The 12,371-nt window shown below is 38.5% G+C and overlaps 1 protein-coding gene across 1 annotated transcript in view; it reads left to right on the top strand.

Annotated features, from left to right (window-relative positions):
• Positions 1–12,166, top strand: part of acsl3b (acyl-CoA synthetase long chain family member 3b) — a 40,994-nt gene extending 28,828 nt beyond the window's left edge. Inside the window, exons 14-17 of the mRNA XM_051698290.1 lie at positions 105–296; positions 2,071–2,185; positions 2,306–2,463; positions 7,872–12,166. Of these exons, the coding sequence (XP_051554250.1) occupies positions 105–296; positions 2,071–2,185; positions 2,306–2,463; positions 7,872–8,029 (623 nt within the window). The 3' untranslated portion in view covers positions 8,030–12,166. The remainder of the gene's footprint in view (positions 1–104; positions 297–2,070; positions 2,186–2,305; positions 2,464–7,871) is intronic.
• The last annotated feature ends 205 nt before the right edge of the window (positions 12,167–12,371 follow it).

The raw sequence follows: 12,371 nt of genomic DNA on the forward strand, positions 1-12,371 counted from the left end.
GTTTTTTGTTGTAATGCATTGTTAAAAAAAAAAGGTAAATTGGGCACATCTTTTGATGTAGCCATCATCAAATCATGAATTTTTATTTTTCTATCTGGCTGAAGGTGGTTATCACAGCACAGATAAACCGAACCCACGAGGAGAGATTCTGATTGGTGGGCCCAATGTCGCCATGGGTTACTATAAGAACGAGCAGAAAAACCGGGAAGATTTCTTTGTGGATCAGAATGGCCAGCGCTGGTTCTGCACTGGAGACATCGGAGAGTTTCACCCCGACGGCTGCCTCAAGATTATCGGTACAGAGATGCACACATATACAGTTGTGCTCAAAAGTTTGCATACCCTTGGAGAATTGGTTATATATGTACCATTTTAAAGAAAACATGAGTGAGCAGGCAAAACACATTTCTTTTTTTTCTTATGGGATTCATATTCAACTGTAGGTTATAACAGAATGGCACAATCATAAAACAAAACATGGCAACAAAGAAAAAAATGAAATTACCCCTGTTCAAAAGTCTGCATACCCTTAGTTCTTAATACTGTGCATTGCCCCCTTTAGCATCAATGACAGCGTGCAGTCTTTTGTAATAGTTGTCTATGAGGCCCCAAATTCTTGCAGGTGGTATAGCTGCCCATTCGTCTTGGCAAAATGCCTACAGGTCATGCAAAGTCTTTGGTCGTCTTGCATGAACCACACGTTTGAGATCTCCCCAGAGTGGCGCGATGATATTAAGGTCAGGAGACTGTGATGGCCACTCCAGAACCTTCACCTTTTATCACTGGAGGGTCAACTTGTCCTTGTGCTTAGGGTCATTGTCATGCTGGAAAGTCCAAGAGCGTCCCATGCGCAGCTTTCATGCAGAAGAATGCAAATTGTCTGCCAGTATTTTCTGATAACATGCTGCATTCATCTTGCCATCAATTTTTACAATATTCCCCGTGCCTTTAGAGCTCACACCCCCCCAAAACATCAGTGAGCCACCACCATGCTTCACAGTGGGGATGGTATTCTTTTCACTATAGGCCTTGTTGACCCCTCTCCAAACATAGCGCTTATGGTTGTGACCATAAAGCTCTATTTTGGTCTCGTCACTCCAAATTATAGTGTGCCAGAAGCTGTGAGGCGTGTCAAGGTGTTGTCGGGCATATTGTAACCGGGCTTTTTTGTGGCATTGCCGCAGTAAAGGCTTCTTTCTGGCAACTCGACCATGCAGCTCATTTTTGTTCAAGTATCGTCTTATTGTGCTCCTTGAAACAACCACATCGTCTTTTTCCAGAGCAGCCTGTATTTCTCCTGAGGTTACCTGTGGGTTTTTCTTTGTATCCCGAACAATTCTTCTGGCAGTTGTGGCTGAAATCTTTCTTGGTCTACCTGACCTTGGCTTGGTATCAAGAGATCCCAGAATTTTCCACTTCTTAATAAGTGATTGAACAGTACTGACTGGCATTTTCAAGGCTTTGGATATCTTTTTATATCCTTTTCCATCTTTATAAAGTCCATTACCTTGTTACGCAGATCTTTTGACAGTTCTTTTTTGCTCCCCATGGCTCAGTATCTAGCCTGCTCAGTGCATCCATGTGAGAGCTAACAAACACATTGACTATTTATACACAGACACTAATTACAATTTAAAAAGCCACAGGTGTGGGAAATTAACCTATAATTGCCATTTAAACCTGTCTGTAACAAGGCCAAACATTCAAGGGTATGTACACTTTTGATCAGGGCCATTTGGGTGATTTCTGTTATCATTATGATTTAAAAAGGAGCCAAATAACTGTGAGATAATAAATGGCTTCATATGATCACTACCCTTAAATAAAAGACTGTTTTTTTTACATGATCAGTCATATTTTCAAAATCAATGCCAAAAATTCACAATTTCTGCCAGGGTATGCAAATTTTTGAGCACAACTGTACATCACGTGTATTGTTTAAGGGCAAATGGTGTATCCAAGAGTAGAGCATTCCTTATTAAGAGAGTCATTTGCAGAGCTTGTTCTGTGTCTGCTTTTACCATCCTATAAAAGAGGCTTCTTATAATGAGTTGTGTCATATGTGTGTAGACCGTAAGAAGGACTTGGTGAAGTTGCAAGCTGGTGAATATGTGTCTTTGGGGAAAGTGGAGGCCGTCCTGAAAAACTGCTCTCTCATTGACAACATCTGCGCTTATGCTAGCAGGTGAGTGCAAATGTAGACACATTCACAAAGAAACAAACATTATCGCAGGGTTCCCACAGTCATGGAATGCAACGTGTTGTAATGTTTGAGATGTAAAAATAGTTTTCTCTCTTCACACAGTGACGAGTCCTACGTGATTGGCTTTGTGGTGCCTAATCAGAAGCAATTAACTGGCCTTGCAACTCAGAGGGGCATCAGAGGATCATGGGAAGAGATCTGTAACCATGCAGAGATGGAGAAGGAGGTTCTGCGCATCATCACAGAAGCAGCTATAACAGGTAAGAGTACATGTTGTTTTCTATGGGCTTTGCTTGGAAAAACAACATTGATCTATTGTATGTTCCAGATATTTCAAGGGGTTTTCATTTGGTTCTGTATTGTTACAGAAGCGGTCTATGCTTTCATTACATGCTTAATGGTTTGGTTTTTGCGTAATTACATTTTTCAGTAGCATGCAAGTATCTCCTCTGTTTTGGTTCATTTAAACAGTTCTTTTCATAGAAACAGTTCACTTAGTAATGTTCGAAGAAATCCCTTTGTTGCATTTAACTTTTTTTTTTTTTTTTTTTTTTTTTTTTTGTAAAATAAATATTATTTAAAGGGATAGTTCATCCAAAAATGAAGATTCTCTCATCATTTACTCACCCTCATGTCATCCCAGATGTGTATGACTTTCTTTCTTCAGCGGAATACAAACAAAAATTTTTAGAAGAATATCTCAGCTCTGTAGGTCCATACAATGCAAGTGAATGGTGACCAAAAGTTTGAAGCTCCAAAATGCACATAGGCAGCATAAAAGTAATCCATTTGACTCCAATAGTTTCATCCATGTCTTCTGAAGCGATCTAGTCCGTTTTGTATAAGAACAGACCAAAATCATTATAAATCTTGACATCAGCAGTCTTTTTGCGATCATGATTTCAATCTTGATTACACTTCCTTGTGCTCTCTGTGCAAGTGCTAGGAAGTGTAATAGAGCTTCAAAACATGATCATGCTTGACTAGACTGCAATGGCAAGATGTACAGTAAAAAAAAAAAAATTACATTTTGGTCTGTTCTCACCCAAAACCAATTAGATTGTTTCAGAAGACATGGATTAAACCACTGGAGTCTTATGAATTACTTTTATGCTGCCTTTTTGGAGCTTCAAAGTTCTGGCCACCAGTGTTGTAGCACTCGAGGTCAGTCTTGTGGTCTTGAAACAAACTCCTGAGTCCTCTTTGTCTGAGACCGAAACAAGACCGAGTAAAAATGCGGTCGCTTCCGTGGTCTTTTTGAAGGTCTCGGTCTCATCTCGGAATCGACCGCATTTTTACTCGGTCTTGTCTCGGTCTTAGACAAAGAGGACTCTGGATTTTATTTCAAGACCACAACTGCGGGGATATCACTAAATTGCAATTGTCTGATTTATTTGTTAACATCACAGTGTTTGTTTCCCAACCACTGTGCCGTGAAAGATTGTCAGGTGTGCCATGGAAAATTATCAAATTCCTCAAAATAAATAAATACCGTTTTTTTTCCGGTATATTATTGAAGGCATAGAGACGGTAGAAGAGTTTTAAAGTTGCCAATTCTGTATATTTTCCATTATAAAGTATTTTATGACACCAGTTTAAATATTTTGGCCATCATAACTTTATTGTTCTAACAAACTCTAGTCCGCTGTCAAACGCAACTCCTCACATGCCCACAAAATGATGCTTCACCATCACACTTGTAGTAAAAACATTCAGTCAGTGAACCGAATGAATGAATAGAATACAACAGGTGTATTGTTTTACTCACAGACTAAAAGCTGTTTATTTGTGTAAAGCATTGAGTTACAGATGTTATGAACAGATGGCTAACTTGTCGCGTTTCTCTCATGAAACATAAGAAGAATGTGAGAAACTGTTACATACAATTACTAAAAGCAAATTATCCTGTTTTAATCAAGTCCAAAAACACCGTGATACGATGTGTAGATTCTGAGGTACTGTAATCTTCAATGACCATGTTTGACATCTGCACCAGTGAATGGAGGCCGGGCGGCTGCTCCTGGGTCCTAGTGCCTGCCTGTCAGTGCAACTTATGTGGTGGTTTTTATTCTCTCTCTCTATCAACAACGCAATTTTGACCCGGTGCGACTTTATTTCCAGAAAATACAGTAAATAAATAAATAATAAACCATTTATTTGCTGTGCCGTTGCAAGAATTAATGTGCAAGAACAAATCTACAAATTGGAAAAGACACAAATTTGTTGTTTTTTCGTTATCCAATTAGCGCTCCTAGCATCTGTGACCTCTTTATACAGCATACCTATGTTACTTCCATTTTTTGCATAGCCGAATTTCAAACATTACGAGTTCATGCTACTAAGACATACAGAAAACATGGACAAGTTCTTGAAAAGGAAAACTATCGATGATGGTTATGTGGGATAGTGGTGTGCCATGTGATTTTTTTTAATCGTAAAAAGTGAAACGGTTGGGAAATGCTGACCTAAACCACAAAGAGTTCATCTGCAAAAAAGTGTCCAAAAGAAAGCTCACAGCAGTATGTAAATTCTGCAATGCAATGCTTACCGAGACAGCTGGGACCACATCAAACTTTTATTGTCACTTAGAGTACATTTACACGACAACGATGTACTAAAAACGGAAACGTTTTTCCTTTTGCGTTTTTGAAAAGTTTTACGTACAGATGACAACCTTGTCAAAACGATCCCTGTTCACACGGATCTGCGAAAACGACTAAAAATGCTGTATTATGCATGCCAGTCCAGTAGTTGTCGATGTCAATTTGTAAAGAAACACTACGCGCCTGCGCACATAAGCATTCTTCCACAGAGCAGTGGATACAAACAATGAAGATGGCGAAAGCATCGAGCAATTTTGTCTGGATGGATAATGAGGTTGCTTTATTACTACAATTACTTTGCTGGAGAAGTGTCAATAAACTCAAAATCTTGAGCAGCACAATCCTGTAGTCCGCCATTGTAGTTTTGAAGTACTCGCGCATGCCTATAGACTGAACACGTAATACGCATGCACATGTTTTTGTATGTTTACACGGAGACGATAACGGCATCGTTTTCAAAAACTTGGACTTTGAAACCCGTTTTCAAACGTTTTGTTTTCAGGCTCCAAAATGCCGTTGTCGTGTAAACGAACAGCCAAAACGCATACGTTTTCAGTTTTTTGTTTAAAACGTTGTTTATTGCTAACGTTAGCAATCTGCCTCTTGCTGCGTTCCATTCAACTCGGAAAGTTACTAGTCTAGATTGTTTAAGACAGAGACAAATCATGAATTGGAAAATCAAACTTACCATGATATCTTGACATATAAGAGTTCATAGCACTATGAAAACATACTCTAAATTTCAGAACCGAAAACTTCTTCGATAGTCCAAAAAAAGGCTTTATTGAAACCAATGTGCCAAAATGACTTGTTCTCTACTTCCTCCTCTCTATTACGTCATAGTGAGGTATTACATCAGCACAGGCCAGCCTCTGCATAAACAGATCAACACCTACATTATCATCGACACTGCTTAGGCCCGCCCACCAGTCTTGCCATTAGAGTAGAGCGGTGAGATTATTTTTGGAGCAATAGGAGGTGTCACGATGGCCACGAAGATGTCAAGACGTTGCAGTGCCAGGTTGTGGGAAACTAGATTTCTTGCATTTGCTTCGTAAGTATCCAACATTAAGAGAGAGTGGCTGACGTTTATTTTTAATGAAGTCCCTGTTTGCGTCGGTAAGAACGTGTTTGTTTGCTCACTTCATTTTACCAATGATTCTTTCACAAACAAGACACAGTTCGAAGCAGGCTTTGCAGAGAGACTTAAATTAAAAGTTGATGCAGTGCCAACTATATTGGACCCGACAGTGATGTCGCAACAAACAAGTGTAGTATCCATGTTAATTATTTTGCTTTGTATGTTACATACAGTTAGATGTGTACTGAGTATTTGATTTGATCCTAGTGATTTTAGACACACGTGTATTAATTTTAATGCACAGGGATCTCTAAGCAGCATATATTTTCTTGTTCTGTTGGCATGATGGCACAATTGCCACAGATGCACCTAAAGAGTATTGATATCAGTATATTTAGACAATCTCTTTCCTTTTTAATGAAGACATGTCTCATTGTAATGAACAACGTATGCATTTGTCACTACACTGAATATATGATGAAAGATGATTATATGACAAACGACAGTGCGACAAACACCAGTGAATGTATCCTGTATATGTTTACATGTTGCACAGTAAGTGTATCCTTTCACAGTTATAAATGTGATAGCACCATGTATTTACACTTTATTTGGCACTGTCATGCGTTACTCAGCATTTGTAAAACACAGAAATGTTTCATCGTTGGAAAACACCCCAACTATGTAACAAGATACACACCGTTGTGTCGCATCTTGGTTTAAACAAGAATAAAAGTAATACCTATTACACAAATAGACAAGTAAATTACAGTGATTACTTACCACGCTGTCACAGACTGCAGTATCCGTGGTGTTTGTGGAGGGGGTTCATTTTCTTCAAATTTGGGATTAGACTCTGGCTCAAACATGTATGGATGAATTCCTCTGGTTGTCAATTTTTTAACCGTTTTCAAAACAACCCCAAACGTGCGTAATGGCGGGGGCGTTTACACTTATCCACATGCAAAGGTGCTACCCAATCACAGCAGTGGGCTTTAACACTGAAGTCTTCAAGAACACACGCACCAAAAAACTTGATAGAAAATGACCAATTATTCCTAAATTATGACTACTTTTAATGAAAAAAAAATCACACTAACATTATAAGTGGACCTCAGGGAACATTGCAAAATAAAATAGAAATCCAATTCATGACACCTTTAAATATTGAATAATTGTTTGATATATTCTGTACTTGATGGTTTCTAGGGGAAGAGTCATCCAGAAAACCTGATGGGATGCTTGCACAAAAATGTTATTGTTTTAGGTGGATGGTAAATCTTCGAAGAGGAGTGTTGAATAAAGATGGTTAAGTTGATTTCAGCTCCTAGTGTTTGTTTGTATTTGTTTGCTCTTAGAAAACAAAGGAAAATTCACACACATAAAATTCACCTCTGCAATGCCTTTTGATTATTTTATCAAGACATTTCTCATGGTACACTGACACACATATATATATATATATGGCAATAAAAGAGGTGAATGAAGAGGAATCTTCATTTGTTTTCTGTGGGTGTTTTTATGGGAATGTGGATCTTTCAGATCAATTTGAGGAATGCCTATGGCTTGCATGTTCCACATTTTATCGTAAGTGTGTCATGCAGTGTGGGACTCGCACTGGTCTGGTCTTGGTCTTGACTCGGTTTCGCACTGCTTTGGTCTTGGTCTCGACATGTTCTCAACCCCTCAAAGTCTTGGTCTCAATACACTCGGGACTTGGTCTCGGTTTAGGTGGTCTTGACTTGCTGGCCACCATTCACTTGCCTTGAATGGACCAACAGAGCAGAGATATTCTTCTAAAAATCATTGTTTGTGTTCAGTAGGAGAAAGAAAGTCATGGGATGGGATGGGATAAAGTAAATTTATGAGGAATTTTCATTTTTGGGTGAACTATTCTAAAGGGTAGCTTGACTCTTTTAACTACTTTTAATCATTTGTAGCTTGGCAAGCTTTATGTCTCTAAAATCTGTCTTCTGATTCACAGGTAAACTGGAGCGTTTTGAGATCCCAAAGAAAATCCGTCTGAGTTCTGAACCCTGGACGCCCGAGACAGGCCTGGTTACCGACGCCTTTAAACTCAAACGCAAGGAACTGAAAACGCACTATCAGGACGATATCGAGAGGATGTATGGTGGCAAATGAATGCCAGCAGGGTGATTTAGGGGGAGGGAAGGGGTTTTAGGACACACCATTCCACAATGCCTATATATACGAAAGCAACCCACAATCCTCTGCCTTCATGCTCCCTGGGTTATTAAAATATGGTTTGACTTAAAAAAAAAAAATAATAAATAAATAATAATAATAAATAAATGCAGGGGGAATGGTGCAAGAGCATACACCACCTGCTGGAGCAGGTACTGAATAACAAAAATGGACTACTCGATTGTCATTTATGAAGATGACCTACAAGAATGACTCCTGGAAGACATACAAAACAGCTACAGACTGTGAGACTTTTGGACCCACTCCTCTTCCTTCTCTTTCATTGGTTCTTTTTGATAAACACACACCCAGCCCCGCCCTCACATTATACTGCAGGCAGATATGAGCTTGATCACTCCTCCCTACTGCAAAGTGGTCACAATGAATTTTCATCCAGTTCTATGCAGGGAAATGTTTTATATTTTGTTGAAATGTTTTTTTCTTTCATTCTTTTTTGGCTTTGTTCATTTGTTCAGGCTTTCTTTTTTTTTTTTCCTTTTTTTTTTTAACAGCGTTGGGAACAGTGCAGAATTTAAATGTGTTTTGAATGCTTCTCTTTATTGTATTTTTTCCAATACTACTTTTTCATGAAATGGAACTTTGATCATTTGTATTTGTATTTTGTTACTTTAAACCTCATCTTTTTGTTTACCTGTATCCAAAAGTAGTTATTGTTGCCCTGTGTAGAATTGTAGAATTTAATAGTCACAGTGAATGGTGTAGTTCAGGTGCTTATGCATATTGAGGACAGTGTACCTAGAAAAGGTGCAGAAAATTCTAATAATCCAGACCTGAAGAAAGCAGTATTAACCCAGAGAGTTGTTCTAATGCTACAAAGAGCTGTCCAAATGTTGCAGAGAGCAGTCTTCTTAACCAAAAAATGCTGTTTTAATGATGCGAAGAGCAGTGTGATGCTGCAGAGAGCAGCCTTAGCCCTTATATAGCATCAGAACAGCTCTCTGGGTTAATACTGCTTTTTTTTTTTTAAACCGAGAGAACTGTTCTAATGCTTTGAAGAGCTGTTCTATGGCAGCAAAGCACAATCTAATCAGTTCTGATGCTGCAGAGATGTTCTCAGAGTGCAGTCTTGGCTCTTCATAGCATTAGAACAGCTATTTGGGTTGTTTTATGACAGCAAAGAGCAATGTAATGCTGCAAGGAGCAGTTCTGATGCTGCAAGAAGCTGTTCTGGTGCTGCTGGGAGCAGTCTTAACCCAGAGCACTATTCTAATGCTATGAAGAGCTTTTCTGTGACGGCAAAGAACAATCTAATGCTGTAGAGAGCAGTTCTGATGCTGCAAGGAGCTGTTCTGATGCTTCAGAGCACAGTCTTAATCCAGAGAGCTGTTCTAATGCTGCAGAGAGCTGTTCTGATGCTATGAAGAGCTGTTCTGTAACAGCAAAGTGCAATCTAATCTGTAGAGAGCAGTTGTGATGCTGCAAGGAGCTGTTCTGATGCTGCAGAGATGTTCTATTGTTGCAGAGTGCAGTCTTAGCTCTTCATAGCATTAGAACATCTATCTGGGTTGTTTTATGAGAGGGAAGAACAATCTAATGCTGTAAAGAGCCGTTCTGATGCTGCAAGAAGCTGTTCTGATGCTGCAGAGAGCAGTCTTATCCCAGAGCACTATTCTAATGCTATAAAAAGCTTTTCTGTGATGGCAAAAAATCAATCTAATGCTTTAGAGAGCTGTTCAGATGCTTCAGAACGCAATCTTAATCTAGAGAGCTGTTCTAATGCTGCAAAGAGGTTTTCTGATTCTCCAGAGCGCAGTCTTAACCAGAGAGCAGTTCGGATGCTGCAGAGAGCAGTTTTGATGCTGCAGAGAGCTGTTCTAATGCTACAAAGAGCTGTTCTGTGAGAGCGAAGAGCAATATAATGCTGTAGAGAGCAGTTCTGATGCTCCAGAGCACAGACTTAAGCAGAGAGCTGTTCTGTTGCTACAGAAAGCTATTTTAATACTGTGAAGAGCTGTTCTGATAATGCAGAGAGCTGTTCTAATGCTATGAAGCTCTGTTCTGTGACAGCAAAGAGAAATTGAATGCTGTTGAGAGCAGTTGTGATGCTGCAGTGAGCTGTTCTGATGCTCCAGAGCACAGTCTTAACCCAAAGAGCTGTTCTGCTGCATAGGTCTGTTTAATGCTACGAAGGGTTGTTCTAATGCTGTAGAGATCTGTTCTATGACAGCGAAGAGCAATTTAATTCTAAAGAGAGCAGTTCTGATGCTGCAAGGAGCTGTGCTGATAGATTGGAACAGCTTTCCGCAGCATTAGAAATCAGGGCAACTTTAACAGTTTAACTTCACACTACCCTTCACAGACACTATCCAAATTATTTTAGTGAGTTGGTGTCCACCCACATGTATGGGCCCTTTGTGTGTGTGCACTTTGCATTAACAGACCTCTTAACAACTTGCATCTGGGAAAAAAGCTTGAGATTTATTTCTCACACCTCTATGTTCTCCCATATTCCTTAACTCATCACTACAGGGTCAACCAGATCATAAAAGAAATATAACCATACATACAGTGTACATTTCTTTGAACTCCATTTGTTTGAATTTGTAAAGCCTTTAAACTTAATCCTTTAATATATCATGTGATCTTATAATGTCAGCCATTGTTTTGCATGGATGTTTTGCAAGGGAACCAAGTGTGATCAAATTTAGAGAAACTCGAGATGCAGTGCAGTAGTTTGGGTACCATTTTTGTGTTCCTAAATAGCCATTATATTATTTTTAATAAGCGTTGTATTGTGATATTGTCATTGTAGAAAACAATTAGTGACATCAACAAAGGAAAAGTATGAACTGAATGTGCAATATAATTATGTATTCTGAAATATGTAAACTGAAACGCACAGTCCCGCCCAAAGAGCATGAATGTCTCCAAACTCTTCCCTGTAACAGAAGGGGCACAATTATTCTGCTTTAGACTGTGCAGATTGCTCATTACTTATACAATTGTAGATTTGACAACAGATTATGATTCGAATTTGATTCAGGATTGATATTGAATGGCAAACATTGATAGATGTGCCGTTTTGCAGATATGGGGCAAATGTCTTCTAAATCTATACATTTATTATTATTTATGTGGAGATGTACTGTAATTGTTGATTTGCAACACAACATTTTCAATGCAAATAGTTTAAAATATTTGGATTTGTTTTTTATGTTCTCTTGATTCCCTTAGAAACTGTTAGAAACACTCCAGCTGATGATATGAAGCTCTTTACCGAATTTTTTTTTTAATTATTATTATTATTATTAAATATATATATAGGTTTTCCTAAAAAGAACAAAGGAAAATGGTTTTCCAAAATTAGATAGCTCTGCCTTTGCTCGATGGAGGATTTTGATTGCCTTTTTTTTTATTTATTTTTTTTTTTTTTTACACAGTGGAAGTTAAATGTGGTTTATAGGGATTTATACTTATGAAAATGTATTTCTGTCTCAAAATCAGGGAGTGAATCATCCCCGTCTCATAGCTGCTGTATACTCTGCTAGCACTCTGCTTTGTGCTCAAGTTAGTCCTGCAGTGTAATTGGTTCCAGCTACAAGCAGCTTGCCAATCAGAGAGAGCTCCACCTTATTTCTACTGACTTTGGGAGAATTGTAATTTGATTGCTGTATCGGCCTGTCAGTCCATGGCATTTGCATCAACAATATTATTCTGAAATATATAACTTGGAACGGTAGTGCTTTTAGCTTCAGGATTTAAGAGCTGTTCAGCTAGTAACTTTTTACTTTAGGTCATTGGACCATCAAAGGATGATTTTGATCAGTTCGTAATAACAACTGACTGACTCTGTTTGATTTGGTGGAGTAATTCTCTCTCCTTGTATTACCCACTGTAAATATGACAGTTGCAATTAGCAGATGTGCAAATGTAAAACTTCCTATAAATGTGTTAAATCTTTGTTACTGAGCAGGTTTGGGATCTTTTCTCCTTTGTGTGGGTGAAGTTACTGTCTTATGAGAGGTCATAACAAGCAACTCCTTTATTTATTTGTAATTTGGCCTTGAAACCATGACATAAGGAATAAAGTTTTGTCTTCTGCGGGTATCATTATTGGAGGTTATTTGTGCTACTACTACCTGGGGGGGGGGCGGATTTTCAGGCAGTCTACTTTTTGGAGAAACAAAAAGCACATTTAAAAATGATCAGTTATCCGGATAGGTCCAAAATTATAAGGGAAAACAAAAAAGCATTTGAAAAGAAAGCATTTCCCATTAAAACACCTAACAGGGAGGTTCTCGAAATAATTAATCTGCAA

The sequence above is a fragment of the Myxocyprinus asiaticus genome, chromosome 5 (assembly GCF_019703515.2).
Source record: "Myxocyprinus asiaticus isolate MX2 ecotype Aquarium Trade chromosome 5, UBuf_Myxa_2, whole genome shotgun sequence".
Lineage (NCBI taxonomy): Eukaryota > Metazoa > Chordata > Actinopteri > Cypriniformes > Catostomidae > Myxocyprinus > Myxocyprinus asiaticus.